This window comes from Corvus kubaryi, unplaced genomic scaffold (genome assembly GCF_017639235.1).
Source record: "Corvus kubaryi isolate FWS band 111438036 unplaced genomic scaffold, C.kubaryi_AGA036_p1.0 124, whole genome shotgun sequence".
NCBI lineage: Eukaryota > Metazoa > Chordata > Aves > Passeriformes > Corvidae > Corvus > Corvus kubaryi.
The window spans coordinates 4,093,992-4,113,137 of NW_024580659.1; the positions used below are offsets into that span (position 1 = coordinate 4,093,992).

At 36.0% G+C, this 19,146-nt stretch overlaps 1 protein-coding gene across 6 annotated transcripts in view; it reads left to right on the plus strand.

Moving 5' to 3' along the window:
• Positions 1-19,146, plus strand: part of CACNA2D3 (calcium voltage-gated channel auxiliary subunit alpha2delta 3) — a 395,280-nt gene that overhangs the window by 364,117 nt on the left and 12,017 nt on the right. For 4 of the 6 annotated variants that reach the window (XM_042020540.1, XM_042020542.1, XM_042020551.1 and 1 more), the window contains 4 exons: positions 4,503-4,578; positions 8,048-8,100; positions 9,623-9,678; positions 13,038-13,149. In XM_042020540.1, the coding sequence (XP_041876474.1) occupies positions 4,503-4,578; positions 8,048-8,100; positions 9,623-9,678; positions 13,038-13,149 (297 nt within the window). Of the gene's footprint in view, positions 1-2,977; positions 3,024-4,502; positions 4,579-8,047; positions 8,101-9,622; positions 9,679-13,037; positions 13,150-19,146 lie in introns of those variants that run through there. The other 2 variants (XR_006014815.1, XM_042020563.1) reach the window with 2 other exon arrangements.

The window sequence follows — 19,146 nt, forward strand, 5'->3', positions numbered from 1 at the left end:
TTTGTCAAAATGTTGTAATTTATTTTTATTCTTTCCATTGATTTTGGTGAAAGGTATTATCCTGGCAGCTTCTGGACACTAATAATCTATCTGTCAGTGCAGGTGTGAGAGCCAGAGCAGCAACAGTCTGGGGCTTCTCACAGTGTCCTGCTACCTCCCCACAGGAACCTCTCTAGATTTAGAAACTGGTTTGCTCTTCACACCATTCAACACTGTCCCTCTTTCCCCTCCTTGTGAGAATGCCAGATAGGCTGCACATCTTCTGTCTGAGTTAATGAACATCTTTCCACCACAAGTGAGCTGTAGTCACCACTAACTCTTCCACAGACTACTGAATAAGCATAGTGTCAGTAATTAGGACTTCTGTATCACTGGCTTCCTTTGCTCAGCTCTTTAGAGCATTTCTTTTCCTATAGACTTGACATTTACTTCCGCGGTAAAAAGCTTATTATTCCCACACATTATTTGAAAACCACCAGACCTTGAACTGGTGACAAAACTTTTGAAATTTTATGCATTGAAGACCTCTCAGCTGCTACAGTTATCAGTGGTGGTATTTTATACTACCAAGTAGAAATCCATGGGTGTGATGAAAACCTGGCTGAAAGCAGTAGAGTATATCTGGCAATATATCCTGTGCTTCTGGTAGGTCTTGGAAGTTTAATTTTCTTGAACCAGATTCGTACTCAATTGTAAGTACATTGCAAAGTAGGAGTGGAATTTACTGTACCAGGAAATTGACAATAGAAGGGTTTTCACTAAGATGTGTTTGGCCCCTGAAGTTACATAAACTGACAATGCACATTTTGGTTGTGCTAAGTTATTTTCCATCAGTTTAAGGTGGTTGCTCATAGCGTTTGTCCTACAGCTGATGCTGAACACAATTGCTCTGTGGACTTCAGGAGTGGAAGTTGACAGCGTGGTGGTGTCAGAAAGTCTCGGGAATGTCATCTGTAGCAAGAGCAAAGCTCCCCTGGGAGGTGCTGTGATACAGAGCATGGATTTGGGCACCTAGATGGGTGTAGGAAGTTGTGTTCCCTGACTATGATCAGCTGGTCAGGATATGGTCAGCTGCAAACAGTTACTTAAAGCTGAAATAAAATCACTTCAGAACCGGTGATATGGAAGCTTTTCTTCTGCAACACTGGATTGAGTTTTTCTGAGTGAGAAAAAAGCCTATTTTCTAAAATCTCAGGAAGACTTTAGCAATAAAACAACACTGGGGAAATGACACCTGAGCACAGAAACACCACAGTGTCTTAGGCAACTGCTTTGGCTACAAATGCTCTAGTACATTTTATAGGGAATAGAGCTGGACGGCTTTTGCTTTCCTATTACATTCATAAGAATGAAACCAGAACGACTGGATTTGAAATTGTGAATGCCTTGGAACCCATATAGTAGCATTCACAGTAACAGAGAATCAAGAATTGGTTCACTATGTTGCAGTGTTCAGATTTCAACGTGGTTATCAGCTTCACCCACTGAGCTTTTAAGCGGGTTACAAAATTCCCATTTGTTTCTAGCACAAAATAATCAGGTCTTTTAACATCGTTTTGCAGTAAGGCTTTTACTGATATATTTTGCACATCCTGTGCTATAGTTGTTTGAATCATCTTTAGAAACTTTGAGCTAGGTGTTGAACTGCCCCTTTGAAAGTTACTGAAATGGCAACACATTGTTCTAAACCCAAAAACTCATTCCAGACTTTTGTTCAGAAATCTGTCTGTGTACCTTTCTAAGGATTTGCTGCTTATGTTTTTTCTTTTTCTTTTTTTTTTTTTTTTTTTTACCTGGTACACTAGCTGATTTGTCATTTTGTCCTGAGCCAGAATCTTCACACTGGAAGATTCAATTATATTTACTCAAACTAAACACATCTACCTAAAACCAATAGCATCCTCAGATGATATCAAGCCTTTCCAAATAACAGTTCTGTAGTGTTCTATATGATTTTGAGGTTGCTTATTAAAACTCTTCCCTTCTGCCATCACTCTAAAATTTAGTAAATTTTTTCCCTGTTAAATGAAGGGGGTTTAAACTACATTTATTTATTGGTTTTCTTTCTCTTAAACCATAATTCAACCTTAGGTTGTTGTATACTCCCTACAAAAAATATAACCTAGCATGTTGGGGTGCAATATGAATTGTATTTCTGAATATTTGTGTGAGTGCATACTTCAGTATTGTAATACATTTTTATCTTTGGGCATTTAAAGAAACCACTGAATCTATCATAATGCGAGAATTACATAAGAAATGCAATTCAAGTACAGATTCTGAAGGGGGAAAGGCTTTGATCAATATTAAAAATTGAGTTCCAATTATAATAGATCTTTCACATGACATCATAATAGTATATATATTCTATATATAGAATAGTATACAGTATACATATATACATACTAGTGTACATATATAATAGTATTATAATTGTATTTGATTACCACTGCTTAGCAGAATAATGAAGTCCTCTGATTGACCAGGAAGTTCTGCTGTATGAAAGTGAAAGTTGAGACATCGCTTACACTTTCTAACATGAACCAGTCACTAAAGTTAATTAATATATTGAAAAAACATCACATTTAAGACATACAGTGTATTCTACTTCTAAGACTAGATATTAAATGAAGCAGGATGGGACTCTTTCATCTATATAGAATTTCTTGATACTCTGCAGAGAGCACCATAACATCTGTAAACTGCCCTTGTCCATGCATTTATCTCTTGCCTCCATCACTGGGTGGTCCAAGTGCATACACAACAACGCTGTGCTTGGATCCCGAGGAATAAAATACTTGAGCCAACCAAGGCTGGACAGGCTGAGCTCTAGAAATTCCTGTCCAGAGGCTGGATTCTGACCATGGTTAAAGGATAAAAACAAAAAGGAAGGGAAAAGCTAGGGGAAGTGGTGTATTACTGCATGCCACAGAGGCAGCACAGCTTACACCATGTACTGCTCTGTTTGTCTTGGCAGATCTGGGTGCGCGGATCTGGCTGTGGGCGGGATTCTGCCAAGGATGGTCAGTGTTCAACTCACACCATGTTTAGGTCTCTAGTTATGCGTTTGTCTCCCATGTGCCTCTCTCTGCCAGTCCACAAAACAATGGCTTCCTAGGCATTTCTATTCTCAACACAAGAGAAAAATAATAATGTAAGCAGTACGACCATGTGCTAAATGTTTAGTTGAAGCTACAACATCCAATATATTAGAGATTTTGCCTGTAAGCCAGAAAGAAAATATAGACATAATAAAGAAGCTTTTAGTGATGATTGCTGTCACAAAATTAGATCAGAAAAAAAAGTAGTTTCTGCCACAATGGAATACAACATTTTATTGGTACAGGTTGCAAGGTTTCATGGCATGCAGTGCAGAATGCCTCATGGTGATGCTGAATGCATTTCATGACCTGGTTTTGGCAGCTTCTGGGACATTCTTTCCATAGCTGAATTTGTGTGCTCTCCTTTCCTCTTCACTTGGAAGCAAGGCACACATTGCAAAACATTGAAGTCCCATCTCATATCTCTATTAACCATCTCTGTTCAGTTGTGTTCCTTTGTCTCTCTGATGATGCAACAGTCAAATGGAAATGTTCAAATAATAGTGAGTTTTATATATTTACACTTGTTGCAAATTATCAGCTAAAGATTCTTTACATCTGCTATAGATTTTAAATGTTTTGTTTATGTGGATGGATAAAGTTAATTGATTGTTCTATGGACAGACAGATTTAGAGAAATAATCACAGTAATTCCATGTACTAGCTCTGAGTTCTGGAATTTACATTTAGATCTCTGAAGTGTTTCAATGATGAATAAGATTGCAAGCATAAGTAAATTTCCCTGTTTGCTATGCATCTGAGGAGGCTTCTAGCATAATTTGATTACAGCAGGTACCTGGAATATTTTGCCTTCATAAAAAGAAGCAAAGACAAACCCATCCTGCTTCAAATATCTGTACTGTCAGTGCACTGAAATTCCACCTCTCTCTCCTTCAGAAGCAATGCCATGTTACAAATAAGTTGTGCACTGAGATGCTGGGACTGTAGAAGTGCGTTTCTGCTTTTATTGAAGTTCGAGTGGTCTGTTGTGAGAAGCCTCTCAAATGCATAGGCTCTTTCACTTTCTGGGGCTAAATGTGCTGATCTTAGTCCAGAACCAATTGTTTAAGCATTGTGTTGGATGTGTATTCTCCTCCTCCTCCTCCTCACATTGTTTATGCCATTGTGTGTTACACTCTCTGTGTCTCTTCCCTGGCTCCTCCCAGTTATGCTTTTGCTTTGTTCTGTAGTTTGCCAAAATCCTTACAAATTTTTCACAGTATTTCTTATGCTCTTTTGTGTAACCTGTATTTTAATGATCTCATTCCCTCTTTCCTCCCCACCCCGATGTTACAGTTTTTATTTTCCTGTCCACTTTGTGAGCAGACTGTTCCATATCGTCACTTTTATCCCACTGTGTTTTCTTCTTTTAGTCAAGCAGTTTTCTGTTCTTCCCTGTAGAGTTACACTTTATGACTACCAGGCCATGTGTAGGACAAACAAAGAGAGTAGCGACAGTGCCCATAGCTTACTGGACGTAAGTACTGCACATTTTATGAGCATCTTTCCATGCAATCATCAAAGAAAATTTTTGCAAATACCTCATGGCCTTTGTAAGCCCATTATTTTGATTTGGAATGCCTACAGCTCCTCGAAGGGTGGTTCATTATAAACTAATGCAAATTGTTCAGTTTTCAATCATTTTAATGCTGGGCCACCATTTCTGAGGTTCTGTCAGAACGTTCTTTGCACTGTATGAATCTGCCTTCTTAGGAATTTGTAAATTTGGCAATAGATTGTGTTTTGTCTGGGGGACTAGAATCACATATGCCTTTTCTATGTGTAAACATGTAATTCAAATTAAAAGTTGAGGGGTTTTTATATGAAAGGAATGGTTCATTGACAAGGCATGCAAGTCAGTGATTTTAATATTTTCTTTTTCTTAACATTTAAACATGTCTCTTAAAGTAGGATTTCAATGCATTTAAACTCTTGTGTTGCAATTTGAATACAAACCCTGTCCCTCTGCAAGGCTTGAGTAGAGACAATCTGGGTTTTGCCAGGGCAACACTTCCTTGTTGCTAAATTCTATATCAGGGTAATAACCCCAAGGACACTTTATAACCATGCATCTGTTTTACTGATTGCTATAATAATCTATCAGAACTGATCACGTTCTGACAGAGGTTTTGCATGTTAAAAAGCTACTGTTTTCACAAATAGATGACAGTAATAGCATGAAAAATTCCTATGTAAAGGGAACAGCAGCAAAACACTAGCAGTTTTGCCAGCCTGGAAAAATTACCTGATAGTATTTTTAAATGCACATCTAACTAGAAAAATGCAGATCTAACTAGAAAAAAACCTCCACCCTTTAATAATTTTGTACATTTCGGGATGTTTTCATTTACATATTTACATGACTCTGTTTTTCAAATATCTGGACTTCTAGCATTTATCAGTTTGTTATCCACTAAAGTCTAAACCTAAAAAAAAATACTGTCTTGACATCATAAATACTAGACTGCAATGAGACCTAAATTATTCGTGAAATAGAACAGGATGCTGTGAAGCATATTTACAGGAAAAGTCTTAAAATATTTTACAACCCTTAACAAACATCTTTTATCCAAAGGCTTGGGCTTCAGTTCAGTTTGCCTAAGCACTCAGCATGTAGAACTGAAGCATTATCCCTTAAAAAGTGGGCTCTAATCCAAAATATTTTTTTTTAATTCCAAATTTTGTCCAAGAGAAAAAACCCACATCTGCTGTGGGATCAACTAAGACATATCAAGGATTTTTTTTATTTAAATATTTATTTATTTTATTATTCATTGTCTTTAAACCTCAAGTGAGTTTTGGTGATCCTCAGTATGAAAAACTAATGGAGTTTTAGGTTATTTTATTATTTTCTTGTTGATTCAATCACTTCTATCAGCCATGACTATTAATAAAGACAACTTGAATTAAAGACAGGTGGTGCTAATTCCACGTTTTTCTTGTTTTTTGTGCCCAGTTTTTTACATATCAGGTTACTAAGCAGTATTCAGTGTAACTTCTGCTGAAGCAAAAGGTTTGCTCACAAATGTTTATACTTCCTTTTAATAAATATGGTTTTATAAATACAAGAATAGAGACAGGGACAAGATGGAAACTCCCTAAAAAGTTCCTATTCTAAGCAGCATAAAAGTGGAGAAGAGGCATCAGAAACTCTACCCCAACCTTTTATACTGTGAGAGTAAGACAATAAATTAGGGATGGACTAGACTTATAGATCACCTTGTCCATTTCTTTATCAGAATAGTATTGCTGCTTAAAAGCTATCCAGAGACTTTGTTATTTAGCACTTTTTTGTTTTAATTGGTTCAAGATCTACATGATTCTTCAGAGAACCATTTTGTTGCAAATGTAGCAGTGCCATGGGAGTCACAGAACCAAATTCTTCTGGCTCTCAGTTGTGGTTTAAATATGTGGAGAGAATAAAACTCCTGCAGTTTTTGCTGCAGTTTTTAAAGAAGGAACCGTCTGTGAGAGGAAAAGGCTCTCAAGTGAAATCACATTTCATGAGAATGAATTTATATCAATGTAATGACAAGTTTTTTCCACCAGAATTACAAAACAAAATATTTTTTTTTCATTGTCTGTACACATTAATGAATTTTTTTCTGGTAGGTTGGGTTTTTAAATTTTAGTTTAGTTCTAGTATTAAAATAGTTACTTAAACAAATGGTATATTTTACACTAAATAGGTATTCTTCATAAGTAAAAAAAATACATTGTTTTACACTAAATTTGCCATTATGCAAACAAAAGTATACAGCAAATTTAGTTAGTTGGGCATAAAATTTCAGGTTTTCTGATTTGAAATGAAAATAAATGAGATGTCCCACAGGGTTGACATTTTATTTTCTTTCCCCTCTGGGAAAGTCTTGTAGCTCTTTCTCTTTTCCTATAAGACAGGGCTCCACAGGTGAAAATCGTTCCTGCCTCAGATGTTGTGCATTCTGCTGGGTTGTGGTTTCAGCCTTCCATGGCACTGACTGAGTTCTTTGAGTCTGTGAGTCCTCAGCTCTGCACAGAAACTTTCTCTGTGGCCCCTGAAAATTTTAAATGCCCTGTTATTGTTCTGCCAAACAGCACTGCTTCAGTGAGTGCTGATTCGGGGTGGTTAAGCGTGATTTTAGATATCTGAGGAGTCCTGTCGTTATGACTTCTCTATGGGTTAAAATACTTTGTTTGTATCTAAGAGAGTCTGCAGAATTTTGTGCAACTAGGACACCCTAACAAAGACAAGGGAGACAAGGAGAAATTCCAAATTTCTGGAAACTGACTTTTCTGCCTGTCTTTCTTTCATAAAAGATTAATCCTATTAATAGTCTTTTCAAAAATGAAATATTCAGAATGTATTAGAAGTACTGTAAACAGAGGATTTTCAAAGGATTTGCTATATTTGTTATAATCCAGAAAAACAGAGGGAGGAGGGAAATAACTACTTAAAGTGCTTAGACCTGGACTGTCAAATGACACAGATAAACATTTAGGTAAATTCAGACTTCAGAAGCTTTTCTGAGCCTAATGAGACTGAGGCAATGAATAGAGATTTGCATTATAGAGAGGCAAGCCTGTGAATTGCAGCCCAAGAAAACCTCATATTATCTACCCGAGCTGCTCCTCCAGCAATAGCCTGGGAAATAGGAACCCCTAGAGGTTAAAGATTTAAGAATCATTTGCAAAAACTTTCCTTTTCCCACTGATAATCTGTGTATGTGACCAAGTATGATAAAAAGGAAATTTCATTGCTATACACTTTAATAATCAGTATTAAATCAGTATAACAATATCAGTATATAATCAGTATAACAATATTTCTCGTTCATAAAAAAAAAGGGTTTCTTCTGCTCCCCATGCATTTGAATATCCATAGCATTTTTTATACATGAAGAATTCAGTTAGGATGTAAATGCTGCATATTTTACCTTTTTATTAAATGAGTTGCTTCTCTTCAGCCTTATAATGCCTTCTTTGCTGCAGTAAAGTGGATTATGACTGAACTTGTCTTGTAAGTAGATTTTATCAAGAACTTAATGAATATTTCTATGAGTTATTGAATATTTGTACTTTTGAATATTAATATTTGTACCTTTTGCATTTTGCCTGCATTGTGCTACTTTTATTACATGATTTCAAATATAGTAATATTTGTCAATTTTTTTTCCAATTTTGCATTTTTAAAATCTGACAAAATTTTGGCTTTTTAAATGCAGTTCCACTTACATTGTATTATCCATGGTCTTCACTTATATCTGCAGGTCTCTGTTTAGCAGATCACAATATAAAGCCCAAATTTCTTTTTTGTGGTTACTGTTAAATTTTAGATACATGATTGGCTGTTTGTGATGCTGCTTGGGTGGGCTGCTGACAGAAGAGAAATCTGTTACCCTGATTCACTGTATTGTTTGTCACTTCATAAAATTCTGTAAGATGGACCCTTTACAGTGCCAGATAAGGTGTACTTGGATGTTGCTGAATTTTTCTATCTCCATTAATTCTTCTAAAATTCTCCATTAATTCATAATGATCATTATCTTTAAGAGAAGGTGCCTAAGAAATAACAATACCATATGGAGAAGAGGAAGCCTTAAAATGTGTCGCGTTATTAAGCTTTATGATTTATTATTGTTCTTATCTGAAAGCAGAGATGCAGATTTGAGTGAATTTTATCTTTACTGACATAGAACTGATTTTTTTCTTGCAGTCATTTTGTTTAATTGTAAATTGTATGAGCTTTTTTCAAAGTTCAGAATAAGAGTTAAGGAGAATTAACTGAATGGCTACTGCCAGAGGGCGGAGACTGATCTGAAATGCAGCTTTCAAAGTGAATATAAGGGAAAGAAATTGTGTTAAAATGAGATTGATGCTACATGTAACAGCTTTGAAAATGTCAAAAAGCCTTCTATGTTTAAAAGTGTTGTAGATTCATGGGCATGTGATGAACTGGATGTTGGTTTCACATTCTTTACTCTTACAACAGTTGATTGGCTGACACCTTTCAGTTCATTCTTCCAAGTAAATCATGATATATTTTAGTGGGAAAATATGTTCTTTACAATTTAGTTAGAGTTGATTAGACAGTGGTTAATCTTTTCTGCTCTTAGAAATAAAACAGCTTTATTATTTCAGTTTGAGAATTAATAAAAGAATTTTATGTGTACTTCTGTATTGTGGCCAGGACAGTTATAATTCCATGGCATTTTATAAGAGTCACGCTTTGACTCTTGTAAATCATGTTTTGATTTTAATGGAAATTTCAAATACAATCAATACTTTAAATTAAAAATGGGCAGATCTATGATTTATTGATGGGGTTAATTTAAGAATAAGTTTTCAGAAGTAAAAGAAAAAAAAAAACAGTTAAAATAGGAAAATAGCAGTAGTTGCTAATCCCAGAGTTATGCCAGTAACTTGAATTTCAGTTCTGTGTTAGCTTTTATTTAAAATAGGATTAATGTTATCAAGCTACTGCCAGCTTAGTGTTTTGAAAACATTCTGTGGGGTAATATGAAAACTAATAATTTCTCTAGGTTCCTTGTGGAATTCAATCTATGCAGTTGGTGGCACTCTGATCTAACAGCTAAAGGTAAGTGTAATTTTTTTCCTGGCATAATGGCAGAAATGTCTAGAGTAAATTGGACTTTGGGAATTCAGATGTGTGTACACTGTTTTAGATTAAATAATAAACATCTGATAATAGTTTTTTTCCCATGCCAGTATCCTCTTATTTGCTAATGTTTCCTAAAACACAAGACAATTAGGATCTTCTATGAATAACCACAAAGTGCTTGTGTGCACTCTAGGAACACAGTACACTACTGTAACAGAAAAGTTAAAATAGTAGATAACGATTAAATATGTTTTTAAAAACTTTTCCCTTCATTCCAAAACAGCCATTGTGAATAAAGCAATTGCACTGACCTTTTTCTGTTATACAACCTTTTTTTTCCTAGAGCTGCTATAAAATGTAGTGGGATTATTGTGCTGGAAAATGCCATTTCAAGAAAATTGTACAGAAATAGGACCATCTTGATATTATTTCATACAAAAATAATTTTTAAAGCTTAAGAGAGTACATTTTATGCTAAGCAAGGCTGATTAAATCTGCATTTTTTTATAATTCCATTCAAAATAGGCATTTAAATGAATTAAAATTCAATTTACTCAAAATAATTTTTTAAAATGCAGAAGATTATTTGAAATAATGGAAATTTTTAATAGTTCCACTAAGAATGGGAAGTTTTCAGTGTAAGTTATCTGTTTATATTTTAGCAGACTTTTTATGGCATTTTCAGAAGTGTTGCTCAAAAGTAAAGGGCCACTTTACAAGAGCACTGCTCTTCAAGTGACAATTTAATAGGCAAATTGTGCTGTATGTCATTGACTGGTGTAAGGATTTACACTGAATTCTTCATATTTGCATATTTCTTAGCAAAGCAGGGGATAAAATTGCTGCTTTAGGCTTCATTTAATATTTGCATTGCCTGGGTACTAGGCTGTCTTTATGCCAAAATAATGTCCTGTCTGAAGCTAAGGTATCAGTCAGGCCCCTAAAAACCAAGACCCACTGTCCAGTGATTTCCTTAAGCATGAAGAGAACCATCTCCAGCACTGAGGCTGTGGAGGACAGTGAGGTTTGCCCAGAAAATGCAAAACTGTTCCTCGAGGAATGGCAGCTGTGCCAGTCCCAGTCCTTGGTTTCTGCAGAGCAGCCAAAGCAGCCAGAGTAGGAAATAAATAATTGTTTTTCAAGTGTACTGTACAGCTATGCCTTAATATATCCTGACATGAAACATCCCGTGGCACTTACATTATATGTTAGATAAAATATCTCCCAGAGCATCCCTCTTCATCTCATGGAAATGAATGTCTGATTTGTATTTTAAGAGTGCACTAACTACAGAAGAGGCAATAATAACTTACAAGCTTCCTTTTCTTAAAAATAGAACTATTAGTGCAGCACTTTGATGAACCAGTATTATTGAGGAATTTCCATTCATGTTTTAGTTGACAGTGAAGTTTTAATTGCACAAGTCACTTGCTTCATTTCTTTGATGAGTTAAGGGTGTTGGAAATACCCCCTCATCACACTCATTGAAATGTCATAATTTTATGGTAGTGCTTGCCCAGCTCATATCTGGTTAGGTAGCAAGGGATGGTAGTTTGGAGCCAGCATATTTTAGGAAGCAAAAGCAGAAGATATTTCACAAGACAGCAGGAGAGAAAACCACATGCTTAAGTATGTTCTTCTGGAGATGCTATGTTACCACTAAGAGCTGTAATATTTATGACTGCACTTAATGAAATTAAAATTAATAAACTTGCACATTTATTTTTTACTTAAAAATAATTAAGAAAGCTCAGGAAAAAAAAAAAAATCAGTTCCCCGAGTAGAGAAATTGCTTCCCACTCAAATTGTGACATTAATAGAATATAACATACTATGAAGATGCTGGAGGGTCCACACACACCTACCCATTTGCCAAAACCTACTATGGAAAATACTTCTGCCCAAGGTCTTGTAATCTCAATCACATTTAATAAATGAGTGAAAAGAAATCCTAAACCTTGGACAATCCCATCATCTTCTGGACTCTAGTGAGGTTCAGGGAGTCTGAGACCAGTGAACCTTTGTCAGTCCCTGTTACACAAGACTTATGTTGGTACAAGTGAGGGTAGACTCAAAACTCAGGTGATAAATTCCAGTCATTCTTGACAACAGATAAGGAGAACAGAAGAGAAAGGGAAGAGGTGCAGTAGAGCTAGTCAGGCAATTTTCTAAAAAATACTGAATAATTAAATATGTCGCAGCCATAGTGAAAACATCAGAAATAACAAAACTTTTCTGACCAGCTTTAGTGCCTCCTTTGAGATCTGTGAATTTGGTGGAATATTGGGTTTTTTTATTATATACAAAAACTGTGAACAGTTCAGCAATGCATGCCCTGGTGTGTGATTGGAAATGCAGATGTGCTCGCTCCCCGGCACTGCTCAGTGGATGCACCACTCACTCTGAAACAGATCATCTCCAGGGGAAGGTCTGTCGAGACCAAGAGCCTGTTCAGTGTAATCTATTTTTGTCATACCTCATCTTGTTTTCTCACTTAGCAATTAGTTTAAGATAGGGTTAACATTTGTGCTGATGTGCAAAGTATATCTCTGTGTGAAGGAAAAATGAAGGGGTGGGGAGGTAAAAGAAAGGGAATGAGGGAGAGACATTGTGTGACAGATACTTCAGTGTGAGAGTCAGAAGAGCTGCTGTCCTGTAGTTTGACCTTGAACCAGCCCCACTGCTTCCTGGTACCTCAGTTTCCCAATCTTTAAGATGGAAATAGTGACTCTTTTTCCTTGCATTGCAAGGACTTCAGATTAAAGGTGCTATGGAGCCGTAATTATTACTATTTTGGGAAGCAGATGACAAGCATTGTTGTTGGATAAAGTAACTCTTCTGCCTCTCCCACCCACGGAGTTATTTTAACTGATGAAACCCTCCAAAGATTCCCAAGCTAATAATACAAAATAGATGTTTAGGCTTCAGTAAAATATAGCACAATTTACATATCAAATAAATGTAAACTCCCATGAATAAAAGTTAGGGATGCACAGCACCACTGAGATAAAAATGACAGTAAATCCAGCTTGAATCTGCACAGAAAGAAAAAAAACTCATGCATAAATGTAAATTAGGTTGGCAATGGCTAAACCATTAATAACTATTTTAACAGTGATGTCTTGTAAAATTACATTCCATGGATAAACTTTTTTTTTTATTATTTAATTGAAAAAATAGTGTTATGCACTGCCTAGGAAATCTCACAGGGTGGCAGAAGCTGAGTAACATTTCCGTTCTCTGCGAGCTCTGTAGCACAGCATCTCATGTTGTTCACAATTTTGTGTGCTGTTCTTCTCATGTTAACATCAAGATGTTTTTTCCTGTGCCTATAGCGCAGAGGTTGAAACAAACCCTAGAGCCCTGTGATACTGAATATCCAGCCTTTGTTTCCGAGCGCACTATAAAGGAGACCATGGGGAATATTGCTTGCGATGACTGTTTCAAGTAAGCCCTTTCAATTTTTTTTTTATACAACTGTTTGTGACAAAGCAATAAAACTGAATTATTCAAGGCTGTGTTGAAGAACGTGCAAGTCTGTTGTGTTTTATCCTATGTACTGACCTCTGTCAGGGTGTCATTTCTCCTGTTACAGGGGTCACTTAAAAGTTTGATGCTCTTAAAGCTGTGCCAATTATTTTCTACCAAAAAATGTCAAAGCAGTAGAGGCTTATGTTAATTTCAAATAGTGAATGCTCTAATACTTTTCTTAAATGCAGGCAGCGTTCTAATGGCATAGTCTGTAAGATTTAGATTCAAAAAGGTAAGTGCTGTTCAGTCTCCTGTCCAGGAGTGAAACCCTGCTGGATAGGTTAGGAATTCCCTTGGGGTACAGTGAGATCTGGTTGTTTTACTGGAATGCCAAACAGAGTTTCCTTCTTAGAACTGTTAGTCTGAAAGAGTGGGAGAGGATTAAATCTATTCTCCAAACTTTCAGTGCTGGGAAGCTGAGTTAATAATAACAAATCTCACATGACAGTGCTGTAATGTCAGTTCTACCAGTGCTGCCGTAAACTTGTCCGTTATAGAGCTTAAAGAAGAGGAAAACTTCAGTCTAGCTTTCCTCTTTCACAATGAAAATGTGTTTTCTCTGCATCTGGTGCCCATGTGCTGTGACATTTTGACTGTAGTTCTGGTACCTTTTAATTGTGGAATTGCACAGGTATTGTTTATGCAAATTTCTGTACTTTGATAAGTCTCTTAATTGGATTTCCTTTATGCTGAGAGGTTGTTATCACCAGTGAGATTAGTATTTACAGCAATAATTTGTCTATCAATATAAATTTCAGGAAGAATTTATAAGTTAAACAAAAATTGTTACAACTCTTCCTTTCCAGGCTAAATTATTTGCAATTAGTAAATAAAGGTGAAAACTTCACTTTGAAGTCAATAAGTGTGCTTCTAGACTTACTCCTAAATTTTCTCCTTGATATTTTCATTCATTACTTTAAAACAGGAAATAGGAGTAAGTACACTGGAGATAAATTTTAAGTGCTAATATTCACTTTTCATTTGCTACTGACCAGCTTTCAAGTAGAAAGAAATTGTTAATGTCTAGTATGAATAATTGGTTTTATATGGCTTTGTGGAATAGAAGTATGAGAGTGCTTTGTAAATTGATGCTCTGGAACCCTTTAAGCGCAACAATAGGTCCCACTGCCTAAAAAGTACAAACTCAACAAAATCAAGCCGTGATTTTTCCACTTGACATATCAAATACAATGAAGGTTACACTGCTGTGAGTGCTTTGTGCCAGCATTGTAGAATTTAAGCAGCCTTATTTTGTGATAATTTAACAGAAGGTTACTGAGAAGTTGTGCAACAAATTATCATGCAGCCCTGGAGGTGTTCAAGGCCAGGTTGGATGGGGTTTTTCAGCACCCTGGTCTAGTGGAAGGTGTCCCAGCCACGGCAGGGGGGCTGGAACCAGATGGTCTTTAAGGTCCCTCCAAACCCTAACCATTGTATGATTCTGTTTAAATATTGCAAACAGACATGATTCCATGCAAAGAAGATTAATTTAACAGGACTAGGTTTTCTCAAAGGAATGCAGATTTTTAGTCTGTGTTCCTAGGTAACTTCAGGTCAAAGGAAGTAAGTTTCAAAAATAATAAAATTCTGCAATACTTGGAAAGCACCAAGTTGGAAACTGAGTTTAGCGAAAATTATAGTATTTCAAAAATAATGTACTAAGATCTTTTTCATAGAAAAACATTTTGTGTTCCACAGTGGAAAAAAAAATAAAAGAAAACCCTGCAAGTTGCAAACTGATCTCAAGGCACCCATTATTTTTCTCCACAAGCAATGGCAAAACCTAAAGAAATAATCCAGAAGAACTATTAGATTCTCATGGGAAAGTTGTTCGTTACACCATTTACCCACTGTCATTAACAATCTACAAATTGCATCTAAGATTGCAGACTGCATTGGATTCCAAATATTTTTGTTATAACCCAGGACACTTTCCCGCAGAGCAGCTAAGGAATTTGACCCAAAGTCCTTTGTAGACCTATATCTTCTGACCCAGTTTTCTGTTTCATGGCCTCAGTACCAATAAATATTTTTACAAGCAAGTGTATTGCTTAATATTTGTAATTTAAGAATGATGGGCTCAATCAGAATTTTGATTCAGTCTTTTATAAAGTAAGTCTGGAACTGGCACTGTGTCCAGTGCTTAACCTGTGCAGCATCACCTTGAGCCTGTGGGATTATTTTCTGTGTTGTCCTTGAATCTTGTTATAGGTTAATCTGTGACATATAATTACAAACATTTATTGCAAATAGAAAAAGATGCTTGTAAATATTTACCTGATCATGCACCCCGTGGAATATTGAAAAACTTTGAAAGACTCTAGAAAAGTCGGTATATTATGAAGGGGTTTGCAAACAAAAGTTGTGCAAATGCTCTGCTTTAAGCAAGTTTGTGTCAAAAGTTACTCCAGTCCCTGACTTTTGTTCCTGCAGTGTCAGGCACTACTATAGAGCCCTTGTCTGCAAAAGGAGACTAAAAACAGTCTCTTAGTAGAAGTAAAAATGATGACTGATGTTAATTGAAACCATATAATATTACTTAGATAAGACTTTGGGGCACAAATACTGTGTTTTTGCTAACAAAGTCACAGTCATAGCCAGCAAGGTCACAGGGTGGGGGCAGAGGCTCAGTTTTATTCTGTCCTGGGTGTGCTGTTTCTGATCTTACAGAAATACTCTGCTCATGCTAAGGGGGACAGTTAGCAACTACAGTAATGAAAATTCATAAACATTTCCAATCATAAATTTAATCATGGGTGCTTGGATTTAAATTGAAGTATCCTAAAGTAAATCACACAGTAGAAAGGATTACCTGCTAATTACTTTGTTAATGGCTGGCTCACGTTTTCAGCAATCTCTGGGAACTCATTCAATGGAAGGACACCTATACACTTAAGCAGGCTTTGAGTCAGGCACTAAATATATACAGACATATAAAATGCACTCCCTATATGTAAACTTATCTCATACAAGCAAAAAATAAATGCTACTTTGGGATAAATTGCAATGTTTAAAAACGATTTTCAAAAATATAGTTTTTTTTAAGAAAGCAGGAGCCCAAAAGAAAATAAGAATTAACATAAGAATGTCATTAGGGTCAGGGTTTGGCTGTCCCACCCCATAATTTGTTGTTATTCAATATCCCAATGATTATTAAATTAATCTGTTATTTAAACAGCAATCAAAACCAAGTCAACCCACATTTTCTAAGCACTGTCAACAAGACAGACAGACTGGGATTTTTTGAAAAATCTGAAATGGTTTCATATTTTCCAGTAAGCTATTCCCTTTTATAGCAAAAAATCTAAAAAACTAAACCCCATTACTTCTGAAAACTCATATGATAGACTGTTCTATCACAGCCTCAATGTTTAAAGTAATTAATTGCTAAAGAGAAATATTTTTTTCTTTATCACTCTCAACTGGCACTCTTTCTGTGGAGTCAGAACTATACTAGTGACAGATGTACTTGGTATGGGCTTTAAAGGTGTTGTGCTGCTCAGAAATGAGTTTTTGATTAGATATCAAGTTTGAAATTTCAGGCTACATAAGCATCTCAGTGCTGCTTGTAGTTTTATGAAGTATTGCCCCAATATTTTAGCCAATTTTAAATATAAGTGTGCCAACCAATGTTCTTCAGCAATGTTCACTGGGTACCTCACCAGTTTTTGCCTCCTGGGGTAACAAAATTTAGTTGCACTAAAAGTGTCTCAGGAAAGCATCCTTAGAATGTCAAAGTTGTTATGAATTAGAAAGGATAATGGCTGTTATGATATTTGATCAGAAACTGTTTGCCAATCTATTTAGTATATCCTCTCATCTCTTTGGGGAACAAACAAAAAAGGTTTTGTCTAATTGCTAATCTCATTTATGAATGAAAATTCAGATGTTTTCATTAAGATTCATTTAGGAAAATACCATTAATTTCAGTTATAACTCGGGCTACTCCAAGTGTGGGTATAGCAATTTAGTCAAATGACTATTTATACTTGAAGCATGTATGTTAAAATTTCAAAGTTGTAAGGAGCCAGTTGAGTGCATAGTTGCCAAATTTGTGTGTTTGCTGTAGAAACTGTGGGTATACAGATTAGGCAGCAGTTGCACAGCCAAATGCTTAAAAATCTGCCCTTTTAACCTCTTCTGTTCATGTGTGATGACATATTGGACTTGGATGAAGATCAAAAATCTGGCCTTACTTCCAAAAAATCCCCCTTCTCTTTTAATTGCAGCACTCATGGGTCCACAAGGTCAATACCAAAACCCCAAAGAAACTGTTTTGTTTCCAGTTGGTTCTTTGTTCACAATCTTAAGACACAAAACAAAGAGAAAAGGAAATATAAGAAAGCCATATTCCCACTAGGGAAGCAAGGAAGTATGTAGGTACAATCACCCTAACCCTGGGAAAGATTTATGTGTATTTTAATTATGCAAGATATGAAAGATGAATGTGTTTACTTTACCTTGTTGGGCATCACATGTAAATTGCCTGTTAAAATGTACAGGAACTACATATTTGAATAAACACTGTCCTGTGTATCATCTATTTGTCCCAATAGAGTGTTAGAAAGCAGACATTAGTTAACAAGGAAAGTCATCAATAAACCAAATTGCTTCTTTTGCTTTCTCATAGACTGGGAATTGAATGCTGTTTATTGTCAACAAAAGAGGTAAATGGCAATGGAAGTGTAGTTCAGGATGACAGTGAACACTTCATGTGGATTTATAATGGCTAATTTCAGACTTGTCCACTAAATGCACAGATTTGGCAGTAACACATAAATAACAACACAAATTAGATGCAGAGTGCTCAGGGCATGAGTGCATCAGTGTCAGGAATAGTGCAATCTGCAGACATTAAAATGGTAATGGTTTTGAAAACCCACTTAATTCCGAGACATACTGTCATTTGCTAAAATACTTCCGCATTTCTTTCTCGGTAGAAGCTTGCCAAACTGCTGTACTTGATCATGTTTAAAATGTGTAAATAAATACACAGTTCCATTTCCCATGAAATAAATAATCATTTGCCTTTTCAGATGTAGTTATTTTGCTTCTAAACAAACCAGCTTGCCACATAAAACAGTCAAAGCATCAAGGGCCAATTTCTTCTCTTTCGGAGCTCTATCGATGTGTATCAGAAAGTCCTTGCATATGTCCTGGAGCTGTTAGGGCAGTAAATTATAGGCAGTCTTCTAAAAGATGTTTTGGGTTGTATTCTTTTTACTGTGTCCATCTTTTATGATCCTGAGGAAAATGCTCTCTCTATTTGCCCACCCTTTGTTTAGCCCATACCTTTTTGCACCATTGCTTTTGCAGCAGCTGTGCCAAGTACCCCCGTGAAAATGTGCACATGAATGGTTTTGACCCGTGCCCATGTTGGGTCACAGGTGTGCTGCAGTCAAACTGCTCAGGACTGGTCTTTAAAATGTTGAACAAGCCTTAATTTGTGAGAACTTGCTAACATATGCATGGAAGTAAAGGAATATCTTCAAGGGAAACTGTATTTTGCATGCCTCAGTGGTTCAGTGTTGAAGTCTCAAGGATCAAAATCTAAGTATATGGAATTATCTGGTACCTCTGTTTTGAAAAGCAGATCTTCCGGACTTTCAGAATACTTACAGCTGTTAAAAAGTCTTTACATTTGAGGCAACAGCAGTATTTCTAGAAACTTATTTTAGCCAAAACCCCAAAACTCCAGAAGATCCAAAAATATTTTTTTCCCTGTTCTTTCCTTGTAAAAAGTATCAAATTATGCAATTTAAACTGCTAGAATTGTTTATTAAAGGTCTTTATACTTAGCTTAAAATGTTATATTGTGTGTTACCCACACTTCTCCACTTGCAGGCTGAGTAACTTTCTCTTCACTTCAAAGGCACCAGTGATTATAATGTTTGTCATGCAGGTGTAATTTAA